Raw genomic sequence first — 16,211 nt, 5'->3', positions numbered from 1 at the left:
CGTTACCTTTATATTCAGATTGCCTCACCTTTGGCACCGGTCTGCCCTGCAGTTTCATGTCATCTATAAATCTGCACATCTTGCTGCATGTTCTTTCCACTGGGTCTTTCAGATAGTGGGGGAGAGGGATAGCTCAGTGGTTTGAGCATTGGCCTGCTAAACCCAGAGTTATGAGTTCAGCCCTTGGGGGGCGCCACTTAGGGATCTGGGGCAAAAATCAGTACTTGGTCCTGCTAGTGAAGGCAGGGGGTTGGACTCAATGACCCTTCAAGATCCCTTCCAGTTCTAGGAGATTGGTGTATCTCCAATTATTTTATTTTATTTTATTTTTTCACAGTGTGAAAAGGAGTATCCACATCACCAACCTCCACTGTATTTTGCTGGTTATCTGGGCTGCTTTTTTTCAGAAGCAACATTTTCTTACAGCTAATGGGCCCAATTTTGACCTTTTTTTCAGGATATGATATTGGAATGTGAATCTCCTGGGTGTGTCTTTACTCTGATAAAGGTCTCATTGACTTTAATGAAGAATATGTGACACATTTAAACTCATAAATAAGTTGCTGTACATTTGTTTTTTCCTTAACAAAATTCCATTATGTTTGAAAGCATTTTAATGAAATGCATAGAGGAAAGAAGCATGAGTTATTTGAAAATTAGAGATAATTATACATTAGCTGTAAGTGTTGTGCATAATGGCCTGAGTGCATTAAACTAGACATTTATTATCAAAAGTCTGAATAACAAAGTAGCTAACTAAATGTTTTCCTTCATCATTATGGCCTGCTGAAAAACTGTGAATTAATTATGTCATTTTTAGTTAGGCTATGTCTACGCATGTCTACACATATGTCATATGTCTACACATGCTGTGTCGCTACAGCCGTTCCACTAAAAGTCATGCAGTGTAACCGCTGTTTGTCGGCGTTCCTGCCGATGAAATACTTCCACCCCCCACGAGTGGTGTTTGCATTGTCTTTCAGGGAGGGGTTAACACCTCTGAAAGACAGAAGTTTTGTCGTTCAATTGGCAGTGTAGCTATAGCCTTAAAAAGGTCAATGCATAACTGTTTAGTGTTGGATTATTCCCTCCCTATTCCCCTAACACATTGGTGAAATTTTCAAAAATGCTCAGCCTTAGCCTAACTGATCCCATTCAAGTAAACAGGTGTTTCGCCATTAACTTGGATAAAATCAGAGTTCAGCCAATCCTAACAACTTCTGAAAATCCCTAAATGTTTCTATTTTTGAAAACCTCTCTGTTCCATTGGTTTTATTATGAAGATTCTACTGACTTTATTAAGTATATTAAATGTATTAATATAAAAAGAAAATCAATACATTAGCTGTGTTTTAAATGAGTTGAAAGACTCTTGTGGCTTAATAGAAACCAGGATCACACAGTAATAGAAGGCCTCCCATAGAACCGATATTGTTCGTGGCAGAGAGCATGTGCTATGCTTGCAATTCTACTTCTACCACAGGATCTACAAATGTTGATTGTTCCAGGAACAGCTTTAAAATGTGGCTGACTGGCTGGATTATTTTTAAAATATCCCACATTTTTTAGGAAGTGACTGTCAGGCTGTCTGGAGTGTCTCGCAAATGTGGCTGCCAACCTCAGGGCAGATTGTTACAAACCAGGGCACAAAGCCTAAATTGGCTGTATGTTAAGTTCCCCCTAAGCTGTGCTGCTGCGCAGCAACCTATTAAGTGACATGCAGGTGCTCAAGGCTGTGGCGGGAAAAGATGCCTCTCCCCACTGGCCCCAGCATGGCCAGGGTAGAGGCACCCCTCCTGCGGCCCCAACCCAGCCCTAGCTCAGACCTGCTGTGGCCAGGGTGAAAGGCGCCCCTCCCCCCAGTCCCAACCCAGTGCAGCCCTGGACAACCCAGTCCCAGCCTGGACCTGCCACGGCCGGGGTGACAGGCTCCCTCTCCCCTAGCCCAGGCCTAGACCTGCCACAGCCAGGGCCCCCTCCCAACCTCAACCCAGCCCCGGACCTGCTGCAGCTGGGGGAGATGCTCCTATCCCACCCAAGTGCTGCTGCAGAGAGAGAGAGATGCGGGGAGTCCTCTCTCCCCGCTGTAGCCCTGGGGCAGCCTGCACCCCAGACTCCTCATCCCCGGCCTCACTCCAGAGCCCATACCCCTAGTCAGAGTCCTCACCCCACCACACCCCAACTCTCTGCCCCAATCCTGAGCCCCCTCTTGCACCCCAAACCCCTCATTCCCAGCCCCACCCCAGAGCCTACACCCTCAGCTGGACCCCTCAGCCCCCCCATCACTCAAACCCTGTGCGCCAGCCCTGAGCCCCCTCCCACACTCCAACCCCTTGCCCCCGCAACATGAATTTTGTTATGTGCACCAATATGGAGGTGGTGTATCACATATAACAAAATTAATTCTGCACACGTGTGGGAAAAATTAGAGGGAACACTGGTTGTGTGTTCTATAATTACATTTCACCAACCAAATATCAAGTGTGAATTTCTCAAGCACTGCAACAATCTTAATATGGAGCCACATACAGTCCCCCTTGGACACTCTGGTCTATCTTATCACCAAAGCAAACCTGCCTTTGTGGTAGATGGTCCCTACACCAAAAATCACAATAGTATTCAGGATACTCCTAGTCCCAAAAGGACCATTCACTTATCCCAGGTCAACTGAACCTCAGATCACACACTCAAGACAATATCTGTAGCCAATCCTGTAATAAAATAACTAAATATATAAATTAAGAACAAGAAACAAGAGTGATTTACAAGGTTAAAGCCAGTAAACATACACCCACACACACACACACACGTACACACACAGGGGTCCCTCGCTTATACTTAGAAATATTGCACTCTCCAAATTCCAAGCATCACAGTGATCACAATTTCCTCTTGACAGGGATTTTTACTCCCTTCCTCCCAGACTTCAAGCTGTGATGGGATGAGCATTTGTGCACATCTCCTCCTCACAGGTGTCGGGAAAACAATCAACAAAGTCTTTTGTCCACTGTTGATCCACAATGGTTTGTCTGGTGGAGGGATAGACAACTTTTCACACGCGGCTCACCAGGGTAAGCCCCCTGGTGGGCCAGGCCGGTTTGTTTACCTGCCATGTCCACAGGTTCGGCTGATCCAGGCTCCCACTGGCCGCAGTTAGTGCTGAACAGGCCTAGAAGAGAGACTTGTTAGTCTCCTCTCCACCAGAGGAGGGCATGCCCCTTCACAATCAGACATTTCAAAGCCTTACGACTAGACCGTCTAGTCTGACCTCCAGTACATAGACAGGCCACAGAATTTCATCCTATAACTCCTGTGTTGAGCCCAATAACTGCTGTTTGGCAAAACATAGTTCAGAAAGGGGTCCAGTCTTGATTTCATCTCCATTGATGCCATTTCCCTTAGTAGTTTGGTGAAGGGTTAATCCCCTTCACTGGTAAAAATATGTACCTTATTGCTAATTTGAATTCCTCTGTCTTTAACGTCTATCCATTGGTCTTCTTGCTATGCTCTTCTCCACTAGATTAAAGAGCCCTTTGGTACCTAATATTTTCTCCTCTGAAATTACTTGTACACTGTAATCAAGTCACATATTAATTTTCTTATTTGCTTCTGCTATAATGACTATTAAAATGGCCAAACGTGAAGTTGCTGCGTAATGTCATTCTGAGCCCAGTGAACCCAAGCACTGGAATTTAAACAACTCGGGAGAGTAAATTCCCCACTTCCTCCCAACTGTGCAACTCATAAATGGCTGCATAGCCATTTACTTGAACTTTTCAGAATAATTTACCTTGGGATGAGATCAAGCATGCAAATTTCAGCCACAAAGCTCAAGCAATTTGCTCAAGAAAGATATGAGCAATTGAAAAGAGAGGTGGAGAGTGGAGGGAGGTGAGAATGGGAAACAGAAATCTGCCTTAGCCACAGTGGGAGCAGCATGGGAAAGCTGCAATATATCTCCATTACTGGAAAGACTGGATGTAGCAACATAGACAAAAAATTGGTATAATATACTTGGATCTTTTCTTATTATTAGTATAGCAGCAGACACAATTTATTGATGGTTTTTCTCCCCACTGGTGTAGGTGCATGTGTTTGCATGCATACAATGCGTGCATCCGAATTCCCTTCGCTGAGCTACACTCAAGTAGCCCCTGCAATCAGTGCTGGGCTCTGTGGTGCACTGAAAGTGCACAGCCTGTGTGCATGGGCTTTCTAAATCCTGTCCCACTTTTTGCACAGCAGAAATATACTGGTTCTGCTGCAACAGGATCCTTTTGCTTCTGCAGAGGTGGCAGGAGTAAGTATTTGTCTCTGAAAGTCTAAAACTAAGGAAGTGCTGTGAGGACTACTGTAGGATCCAAAATATAGTAAGATTTTGTCTCTCTTTAAAGGAATTCTGAAAGATTATAAAATTATGCAGGAACTAAATTGTGCACTATATTCCCTAGTTTCACGAACAGTAATCATCATTACATGGAAGCTACAAGAAATATTGTTAAATCAACCACAGCTATGAAAATATGTCAGAGCTGTACTGTAGGGTTTTAGTAGCATTTTCCTGGCATTCATTACTGAAATTAATTCATAAGACTTGCCACAATATGCTGATAACTGTAATACTTTAAACTGTTGTTAAGAATTCAAAACATGACAATCAAAACAGCGGCTTCTTTATATATAACCAGAACATTTATTTGCTTGTTCCATACAAAATTAAGTTATACAGGCAACCAGCAACTGGGAAGACAGCCAAGCAATAAAACTGACTGATTGCCAAAGTACATACAAATCATATCCACAGCTTTCAAAAATTGTATCAAAAGAAAAAATTGACTCTTCAAGGTTACCAAAGAACCTGGTTAGGCAGGATGGAGAATCTGCTGTTAAACAGATTTAAATCCTGTCTGTTAGGTGTAGCTAGTACAATCAGTGGCTTGCTCTAATTAGCATAAATATCCATAAGTTTGTTGGTTGTTTAAATTAACAGAAATTATTAAGCAAAAATTTCCCTTTATTCTTAGATTGTATCGCATACATAAACCTTTGCTAAGGAAAGTATATCAATTATATAGCCTGTATTATTTTCTGAAAAAAGTGCATTCTTAGACTCTGAGATTTCATTTTACCATACTATTGTTTGTTATTGTTACAGCTCTCTGATTACACATCAGTTCAGAACCACAGCTGTTATTTTTTTGTAGACAGATTAAAATCTAGTTATGTATTTGTGGTGCTAAATTATTAGAATTTCTCATGCACTACAATTATTGTGTATATACTTCAGAGTTAGTTGGATTGTGTGTTATGAGTATTTGTTTATCAAAATTTAGAAGATCCTGTGTGTAAAACTATAGAAAAGTATAATCAGTTTGGTACATTCATTGACAAACTTTACACTGAATACTCAGTATTTTCATATTTTAAATGGATATCAGATGACACTGATGGAACAACCAGCATAATTTAACAAGATTGTCTGTGTTTGTGTTTTCAAAGAATGCTTTGAAAAAGAAAATATTTTAATTGAAAAAAAATGAGCTACTCTTTCACTGAGAGGAACCATTACTGAGAGAGCTGAAGGATACTTCTATAGGAGTTAATATTCCAGTTGTGATTTTGCCAGACCTATGCCAGGGAAGGAGTCTCCTCCCTAATCCTTGACTTGACGCCACAGTGTGGGCAGCCCATTGTAGCATTTGGGTTGTTTATAACTACAGTATCACATTACAAACTCATCTCTCATTTGTTATCTCATATTGCACTAAAATCTCATCTCCTATTACTCCTTTCCAGATTTTTTTCTTCCCATTTGAAGATCAAGCATTTCAGATTGTTTTTTTCTCAGATGTACACCTCTATCCCGCTATAACGTGGTCGTGGGGAGCCAAAAATCCCTACCGTTATAGCTGAAACCCCGTTATATTGGAGGTAGGGGCGGCAGGGCTCCAGCGGCGATTTAAGAGCTCCGGGCTCCAGCCGCTGTGGGGAGCCCGGGCCCTTTAAATCACCAGTGCGTCCTGCTGCCACAGCCCCGGGATAGCAGCAGCAGGGCTCGAGCGGTGATTTAAAGGGTCTGGAGCTCCGGACCCTTTAAAGCGCTGCCGGAGCCCCGCTGCTACCGCACTATATGCGAACCTGTGTTGTATCGGGTCGTGCTATAGCAGAGTAGAGGTGTATTAGCCTGCTTTTGGCCATTTGGTATAACATTTTGCTATTTTCCGCCCTTATTTATAATTTTTCCATGTCTCTATTTTTTTCTGCTCTCACTGCTGTTCATAATACTTCCTAATTGAGGCCCTGATTCAGGAAGATACTTAATTATGTACTTAACTTTAAACGTATGCTTAAGTGCTTTTCTGAATAGGGATACTTCCCTAAAGGGAGATATTAGGCCCCAGTTCTGCAGACTGGCCCACACACATTTACCCAGTTGAAGTCAAGGGGGCTCAGTGGAGATCCAAGGGTCTGTCATGGACCCTTGGACCCACATGGAGTCAGTTATAGTATAGGCTCTCAGCCTTAGTCAACATGCATTCATGACCCATCATTAAGATGTTAAATCAGATGAATCGTATCACCAACCTGTAATGAACCCCACTACACAAATTCCCCCAACTTAATTGTTTTATTTGTGGCCTTTCAGTCAGTTTTCATTCTGTGCAACAGGATTCAGACCTGGTCTACACTACACGTTTAAACCGATTTTAGCAGCGTTAAACCAATTTAACGCTGTACCCGTCCACACTACGAGGCCCTTTATATAGATATAAAGGGCTCTTTAAATCGGTTTCTGTACTCCTCACCGACGAGAGGAGTAGCGCTAAAATCGGTATTTACCATATCGGATTAGGGTTACTGGGGCCGCAAATCGAAGGTATTGGCCTCCGGGCGGTATCCCACAGTGCACCACTGTGACCGCTCTGGACAGCAATCTGAACTCGGATGCAGTGGCCAGGTAAACAGGAAAAGCCCCGCGAAATTTTGATTTTCATTTCCTGTTTGCCCAGCGTGGAGCTCTGATCAGCATGGGTGGCAATGCAGTCCCAAATCCAAAAAGAGCTCCAGCATGGACCATATGGGAGATACTGGATCTGATCGCTGTATGGGGAAACAAATCTGTTCTATCAGAGCTCCGTTACAGAAGACGAAATGCCAAAGCGTTTGAAAAAAAAATCTACAGGCTACACAGTGCTGCGTGACAAGCGTAACGGGAAGCCAGAGACTCAAATGGACACTCATGGAGGGAGGGAGGGGGTACTGACGACTCCAGCTGTCTCACAGTCCCCAGCAGTCTTCGAAAAGTATTTGCATTCTTGGCTGAGCTCCCAAAGCCTGTAGGTTCAAACACATTGTCCAGCGTGGTTCAGGGTAGAGCTCGTCAATTTACTCCCTTCCCACACCACGTGAAAGAAAAGGGAAAGAAATCGTTTCTTGACTTTTTTCAATGTCACCCTATGTCTATTGAATGCTGGTGGTAGATGCGATGCTGCAGCAGTGAAGAGCAGTATCCGCTCTTCTCCCCTCCCCGGTAGCAGACGGTACAATATGACTGCTATCTGTCGTCACCATCAGCCCGTGCTTGATAACTGCTGAATACCCCTGGCTGGCCTCAGGGGCGCCTGGGTAAAAATAGGAATGATTCCTAGTCATTCCCAGTAGATGGGACAGAACGGCTGGTAACAGTCCTCATCATGGCAACTGGGTGCTGAGCTCCATCAGCCCCCTCCCTTTCCTGTGCAAAAAAAGATTCTGTACTGCCTGGACTATCATAGCAGTGGCATGCTGGGCTCCTCTCCTCTGCACTGCTTAATGTCCTGCCTGGACTGTCATAGCACCAGGAGGCTGTATCCCCCTCATTTTATCTCACTAACAAGTCACTGTTTCATATTCCTGCATTCTTTATAACTTCATGACACAAATGGGGGGGACACTGCCACGGTAGCCCAGGAAGGTTGAGGGAGGAGGGAAGCAATGGGTGGGGTTGTTGCAGGGGCACCCCCGTGAATGGCATGTAGCTCATCATTTCTGCGGGATCTGACACGGAGCAGCTGTGCTCTCTGATACACTGGTTCCCTAGTACACTTGCCCCATATTCTAGGCAGGACTGACTCTATTTTTAGAAACCATAAAGGAGGGATTGACTCGGGGAGTCATTCCCAGTTTTAGTTTTGCGCCCCCGGCCGATCTCAGCCAGGGGCACCCATGATAGCAGCAGACAGCACAGAAGGACAGATAACCATCATCTCATTGCCAAATTACACTGGCAGCAGACGATACAGAACGACTGGTAATCATCTCTGCTATCATGCAAAAGCAAATGAATGCTGCTGTGTAGCGCTGGAGTATTGCCTCTGTCCGCGGCATCCAGTACACATACGGTGACTGTAAAAAAAAAAAAGCTGAACAGGCTCCATGGTTGCCGTGCTATGGTGTCTGCCAGAGCAATCCAGGGAAAAAGGGCGTGAAATGATTGTCTGGCGTTGCTTTCCTGGAGGAAGGAATGAGTGACGACATTTACCCAGAACCACCCGCGACAATGATTTTTGCCCCATCAGCCACTTGGCTCTCAACCCAGAATTCTAAGGGGCGGGGGAGACTGCGGGAACTATGGGATAGCTATGGAATAGCTCCCCACAGTGCAACACTCCGGAAATCAACGCTAGCCTCGGACCATGAACGCACACCACCGAATTAATGTGCTTAGTGTGGCTGCGTGCACTCGACTTTATACAATCTGTTTTATAAAACCGGTTTATGTAAAATCGGAATTATCCCGTAGTGTAGACGTACCCTCAGATTCAAACCAATTTGATATAGTTTAGGGCATCAGCTTTTATGAGAGACACAGAAGTCAATGGTATCTGCTGCCAAACTCCCTTAGGCTCCTTTGAAAATCGCAGCCACAGATGTGCTATTGCCTAGTCAGAAAACAAAACTGCTGACAATGCCAGAAAGTCACAGAAACACTTTTCACAGTAAAAGCTACTCATCTTTGCTTAACCTACAGTAAGGAGATCTAGCAGTTAATCTTCAAAGCCCTTTACAAATATTAACTAATCTAAGTTAATTAAGCTAAATCTCCTACAGGGCTATCTTACATATAAACAGCTGATTCAACTGCGGGCCAAAATAATCACCCTACATGCATGTTTGGAAGTAGTGAAGTTCATTGTTCTGAAATCGGTTGATCCACTTTTGCTAAATATACATATTAAAAAGGACAGTGAATTACACCTACATAAATCAAATGGACAGTGACTGTCCAACCTTTGAATTGCTGGAGTTGCAACAGTCATTTGGGGTTTGAAGCACAATAATGTATAGTTCAGTTTCTCCTAGAGAAGCTCCAACGGCATCAACAAGTTTCTAGGCTCTAGGCTACGACAGCACATTTGAGCAATCACCACAGGATATTAAGTTTTTGCCAAAGGTGAGCCATGTTATATGTGAACAAAAGCTAGCACATATTTAAACAAAGCAATTCTGTTCAAGTCTATTCAATTCTCTTTACTTAACAGACTTGCCTAGTTCATTAAGATGAATGCATATATTTTAATATATAAATATGGAAAATTAGGACTCAGTTGTGCCATTTAGGCAGAGCCCCACCTTCAGAAATAGCGTGGAGCCTCAGTGCTCCGAGGGGAGTTTGGGGAAGAATTCTGCCCCCGTGTTCATGAGGGAGCACACCAGCTACAACATCTCTGCACGATGTATAACTTATCGTCCTCTCCCTCTGGGGCAGGCCTCCTCCACAATTTGGTACAGGAGAGGATTGATCCAGTTACCTCACCATCCCCTTTTGGGCACTGCAAACCCTGGGGAAAATGGGACAGCAATAGTGCCTGACCCTTATGCTGGTTATGCAAGTGAGAAGGCAACACCTTTTACCTTCCCCATTGCAGAGTATAGGAACCGGGCAGTATCCCTTTAAATAACATGACAGTTCTCTAGTGAGCCTCTCTGTCTTCGATTGTAGATGCCACCAGATCCTAATGGAGCAACTGTGCATACATATAGCTAGGCCTTGCATGGTTGTATATATAGTTAGTAAACCTGTTTATTAGGAAGCCAGCTATGTAGTATGGGTTCCCCATATTGTTAGACACATAAGATCTTATGAACCCACATAAGATCCAGGCACAATCTGGCTGTCAGACGGGAAACAAAAATATCAGCATTAGTGCAAGATTTCAGCGTAGATCCTCAGCTGGCATATGTTGTGATTGCTCCACTGACTTCCACCGTGACTCTGTTCCTTCACGTATTACTTTCTCCTATGACTAGTACAATATTAAGTGCCCGCCATTACAAAGACAGCATTAGGCTCATCGCATCTAGTGGCATCTCAGGGGCCACAATGTTTCTCCATATTTAGGGCTTGTCTTCACTATGGGGAGATTGATGCTGCTGCAACTGATGCAGCAGGGGTCAATTTAGCAGGTCTAGTGAAGACCTGCTAAATCGACGGTAGAGTGCTCCCTAGTCAACCCCGATACTCCAGCTCTCTGAGAAGAGTAAGGGAAGTCAACTGGGCAGCACCTCCCATCGATGCAGTGCAGTGAAGACACCGCGGCAAGTGAGCCTAAGCTACATCAACTCCAGCTACATTATTCATGTGGATGGAGCAGCATAACTTAGGTCAACTTACCCCAGTAGTGAAGACAAGCCCTTAGAACTGCTGTAGCCCTGATACTATTTTGTGGTCAGTGTTGTCCAATGATGACTTTTCAATGGAGACTTCTGTGCACTTTCATTCTTTCAACTATAATGATTTTGATACGCAGTAGCAAGTTTTAATTGCACCTACATCAAGATAAGTGTAAATATACAGAAATGGAGGCAATCACTTCGCAGTAGAGAAACACCCCTGGTCTTAGATTATTCAACATTCAGGTATGAATGAGGTAACGGGACAGAATTAGAAAGTGGTATTATTTTTCTGTATCGTATCCTTGCCATAATGTAATGGGCCTGATTCTCTATTGCCTTTCAGCTTCTGCAGTGATTTACACTCATGCAAAGCAACTGCAATGTGGATGTAAAAATACTACCATTTTGATCAGCTATCATTTTATACCTTCTTTGGAGCAGTGTAAATCCCAAGGCCCAGATCACATCCTATAGTTAATAGTTGTGGGAGGAGACCCTGGTGCAGTTGATTAGTTGAGTAGTTCTGTTCCCATCCAGTAGAGAGCATTGGTCTATGGGTCTACATACATACTTTACATACACGTTCATTCATTACATGCTTTTTATAGGTAGCTATAGAATAAGTGGTAAATATTGCTAGATAGTCCAAAGGCCCCTCTTTCTCTAACTGGGGCTTATAAATAAATCCCGTCTAGTGCAAAATTAGGGGAGAATAAGAGGGTGGTGAGGGGAGTAGGGTGGGGGAAGTTGTATGCCGTTGTGGCTTCATGCAGAATCATGCCAGCATTTCAAATGGAATATCCAATTTGTTTCTTTACAAGACTATCTGACATTATCACTTGGTTGCCACAATGCCACCAGCAGTCATTCATATTCTCTCAATGGTTATGACACCACTGATTAATAGGGGAGGTGTGTGTGGGGGGAAATCCTGTGCAAAATGCATACAAATGGGAGAAAATGCTAATAGAAAATGGTTCTGAATGACATTAGAAAGCTTACCAACATTACTGAAGAGATTAAATTAACGTTCTTCCACAGCATTAGGACTGTCACAGAATACTACTCACAATACAAGCAATTCTCTATATTTTATTCAAATTAGCTCAGGGCTTTTTCTTGCTTTGTTGCTTTACTCTAATGGAGAATGAGGATATAGTAGCCTGTAATTGTCCAGGTAATATCACTCACAAGAGTGTTGAACTCCAGCAGGCAATCAAAATGGTCATTGAATAAATAATCTGGTTTCTGCCATGTGAATTGTCTAGCTCCATCCTGCATGGGGAGACTGTTATTTTACTTATTTAATTCATTTATTTTTCTCTTTTCCCTGACGACATGCAGTCTCGAGCTGCAGACTCCTGTGGCTTTTTGGTCTTGTACTCCTGGGGGAATTCTGCACCAAGAATTTTAATATTCTGCAAAATTCTGCATATTTTATTAAAATAATGCAATATAATCAAGCTGGTTTCAATTACTTTGGTAATTTGTTTAAAATACATTACAATGGATGGAGAATGGGAGTGAGGAGCACTGGAGGATATCCCCAAACCCCCTCTGTCTAATAGTAATGTAGGTGTATTGACTCTTCACTTCTAGTTATTAGTCAACAAATATATGCAGCCATATGCTCATTGTTACATTATAAGCAACTGAAGAGCAAGCGAGGGCTGGGGACTCGAACTCACAATTTATATTGGCTACTGACCATCTCCAGAGAGGTCAGTAGCAAACAGTTCATGGAGCACATTTTGATAGGAATTTTTTTTAGTCCAAAAATTTAGACCAGTTCTAATCACTAAAGCAGGGGTCGGCAACCTTTCAGAAGTGCTGTGCCGAGTCTTCATTTATTCATTCTAATTTAAGGTTTCATGTGCCAGTAATACATTTTAATGTTTTTAGAAGGTCCCTTTCTATAAGTCTATAATATATGACTAAACTATTGTTATATGAAAAGTAAATAAGGTTTTTAAAATGTTTAAGAAGCTTCATTTAAAATTAAATTAAAATGCAGAGCCCCCCGGACCAGTGGCCAGGACCCAGGTGGTGTGAGTGCCACTGAAAATCAGCTCGCATGCCGCATTTGGCACACATGCCGTAGGTTGCCTACCCCTTCACTAAAGCATCATAAGCATTTATAAGGCCATACCATCCTTTACCATAAGGCTTCTTTACACCACTCTGGCAATGTAAAGGAGCCTTAAAATTTTTACACCTGTTTTATACTCCGAGGGGAATTCAATAAGAACAAAGTGAATAATTCACTAAGCAGGCAGGCTGCTACATTCAGCTCTGCCTGAAGGGACAGAGCCTGCCTCACACCCACCTCCCCAGAAACACCCCAAAGCCCTGCCCCTCCATGCTGAGCATGCTGCAGTAGCAAGAGAGAGGGACAGAGTGTCTCTCTCTCTCACACACATGACTGCCCAGCCCTCCCTTCCCAATGGTGATTTGTGTCTCTACTGGGTGCTTCAGGTGCTCAAACTGATCTGTCTGCACTGCTGGGGACAGGCACGTGCCCACGCTTGCAGCTGCCCTTTGCTTCCACCAGTTCTTTTGGCAGCATTTCATCATGCTCTACAACAGACAGTATGTCCATAGGCCATGAAAGTGAACTTTTCAAAAACATGCAGAATTCCATGACGAAGTCCAGTGCCACAAATTCATGAGCAGTCAGAGTAACAACCGATACACATAGCACTTTTGGTGCTTTGCAGATAATGGGTTCTGCTAGTGTTAATGCTGCAAGTAGCTATGAATTACTGCTTCCATCACTGTCATATAATTATTCTACCCTATTGAAGCAGACACATGATACTGCAGCCCTGTAGAAACCCTATGTGTATCCATATGGAACATCTCTCTCTACTTCTCAGATCCTTCCTTAAGCCCTACATCTTCAAACAACCCTTCTTGCCTTGTTCACATCAGCGATTATCTCTGTACCTCCCTTCATAAAGTGTTGCCCATCAACTTGTTTTTCTCTGCTTTAACTTAGATTATATATTCTTCAAGGGGAGAAATGTAAACTATATAAATTGCTGTGTAATTTACAGTGATTATATATAATTTTGTGAAAATACTATATGTATGTATATATGTATTTTACTGTTACTTCTTCATCTTCTTCTAGAAAAGCAGAGAAAACCAAACCTTTTGATCAACAGACCATCCCTGGGCTCTCTATCCCTTCATGACAAAAGTTACCTCATCCTTCAGGAAGAGCATCACAGGTGGCTGGCCTCTGTAACTGATGCAAGTCCAGCTCCCCTATGCCCTGTGCCAGAACAAGTGCCTCCAGCTGGGCCAATTAAGGGGGGTGGGACTGCACCTGAGGTTATACAGGGGCCGAGAGAGACCCAGTGAGTTAGAACTGGCTGTGATAGCAGTGGCTGCCACTGCCAGAGGAGGCCGTGAGAGTCTGAGACGTAAAAGAGGAGCCAAGGATCCGTTCGGTTTTGTTTGAAAAATAAAGCTGCTTAAAAGAGGCTGTGGTGTGGTAGCGAGTCCTTAACGAGCTGGGGAAAAGCCTTGCCTTGTGACACATGATGGAGAATGTGGGCCCTGGGATCAGCCCTTGATACAAGAGGAGAGAAAGAAGGCTTGTTGGTGCCAAGGAAAAGGAAAGTTGAAGCCCAAACCTTGACTGACTCCACCTAGGCTGCTCAGGTGATTATTAGCATTTCTGCAGCACTGTGGATGGCTCTTAACAATACTAAAGAAAACCAGAACAAAGAGTCTGCTCCTACGAACTTTTACTCATGGAAGTGGTCCTGACTCGTTGGCACTGTCACACTGAAGTTCATGAAGTAGCTCATGTGAGAAAGAGCTCCTACTCCAAAGTGTTAATCTGAAAAGCATGAACAGGCAGAGTATTGCGAACATTAGTTATAGCCAATGGAGTTATATATACAGGGCTTGAGCTTTTTCCACTGAAGTCAATAACAAAACCTCTACTGACTTCAAAGGGAGCAATAAAAACAAGCCCATAGTCTTTAGAAATGATCTGAAGGAGGAAATATAAGGAGCTTGAGCAAATATTAATGGTGAGACTGTTGCAAGCACTGGGAATGATGTGCAGGAAGGCATAGTCTTAGATGTAGACAAAATGACAAGAAGCAGCCAAAAGACTTGTGTGCAGCATACAGCACAGGATAGGTTATAGGCAGAGAAAACTGAACCGAACATGTAAAAGAAGGGGGCCCGTGCAGACTCAGCTTTAAGTATAGGGAGATGTTATTGGAAAACTGAGAGAAGATATACTTGGCAGCTGTGATTTGGACTGACTGTAATTAAGACTAAAAATACAAGAGTTAAGGAACAGATTAAAGAGACTGAGCTATCTATATATGATGGCTTAGCAATGAAATTACCCAGCTCAATCTGCATATTTAACCCAAGGAGGTCAGTACAGGTCCCCATAATCAAATACCTTGCATATTCCTTCCATTGACATCAATGGTTGTTGGCTCAGGCCCCCTGGGATGTTATGTAATACAATGTTTGGATCAAGCAGAAATAGAGCAGAAAAAAAAACCAGATACAAACAGAAACAAGAATAAAACACCAGAACAGAAACACAGAAGCCTCAGGAATGAAGATGCATCCATTGAATGAAATGGGACAGAGCATGAAGAAACATTATCTAGCCAAAAATGGATATTTGCTTTCTGACGCTGATTTGTTGCCAGCAATAGCTAATTTTCAGCAGCCAGGTTTGCTATAAACTAGGGGGAGGGGGGGTGGAGGGGGCAGACAAGACATTTTGCCAGCACATTTTATCAAACAATAGTGTGAGCCTAAATGTCAGGAATCCTATCAATTGGAAGGACGACAGATGCAACAGGACCTTCACAGACAGCAAAAAATTGAGGTCAAAGGAACTGAACAACCCCACAAGATACTTCCCTAAGTCAGAATTGTAACGGTGGGTGAATAGCCACTATGGGGACAAGAGCAAAAGAGAGGGTCTATTAACAACTAACAATGCGAGGAAAATACAGGATGCTGCCAAACAGAAACTTGTTTCCTATAGGAAAGTGACACAACAAGTGAGCAATCAGTCTGCAGAGTTCATGGTTTCATCAAAAGAAAGGCAACACCGATAAAGAGACTGCAATTCCTTTAGCAGGACTATTTTGGAGATCATTTTGAGTACCAAATGTCTTTAGAAGCTGAAAGTTCAGAATTAGAGCTGGCAAAGAAACTTTTTTCCCCCACTAAAATAAAATAAAATAAAAATGCAGATTTGCATTAACTGAAACAATTAGTGAATTCATGCTGAAGTAGCCAAACTGTCAAGGAAAAAAAAACCCAAAATTCCTCAAAAGACAAAATGTTTCATTTTAACATTTTCAAGATGAAATATTGTGACTTTTTTATTTTAATTTTACTTCAATTTTTTAAAAGGTAAAACATCTCTAATTAAAACATTTTGACTTTTTGGTTTGCTGAAGAATTTGAAAAAATGTTCATTTCATGTCAATCTGAAACTATTTTTTTTCTTCGGTTCATCTACTGAAATGTTGGTTATTTGCATCGCTCTTGTCAGAATA

General features: G+C 42.8%; 1 protein-coding gene across 3 annotated transcripts in view; it reads right to left on the bottom strand.

Annotated features, from left to right (window-relative positions):
* ZBED1 (zinc finger BED-type containing 1) overlaps positions 1-16,211 on the bottom strand; it is a 254,154-nt gene that overhangs the window by 122,134 nt on the left and 115,809 nt on the right. Inside the window, exon 4 of one of the 3 annotated variants that reach the window (XM_050933128.1) lies at positions 3,107-3,169. The exons of the other annotated variants lie outside the window; for them this stretch is intronic. Coding sequence (XP_050789085.1) covers positions 3,107-3,169 — 63 coding nt within the window. The remainder of the gene's footprint in view (positions 1-3,106; positions 3,170-16,211) is intronic. 3 annotated transcript variants of the gene reach the window in all.

The sequence above is a fragment of the Gopherus flavomarginatus genome, chromosome 1 (genome assembly GCF_025201925.1).
Source record: "Gopherus flavomarginatus isolate rGopFla2 chromosome 1, rGopFla2.mat.asm, whole genome shotgun sequence".
In the NCBI taxonomy this organism is placed as follows: Eukaryota; Metazoa; Chordata; order Testudines; family Testudinidae; genus Gopherus; species Gopherus flavomarginatus.
Note: the sequence above shows the minus strand (reverse complement) of the source record. Positions and strands in the feature narration are given on the sequence as shown.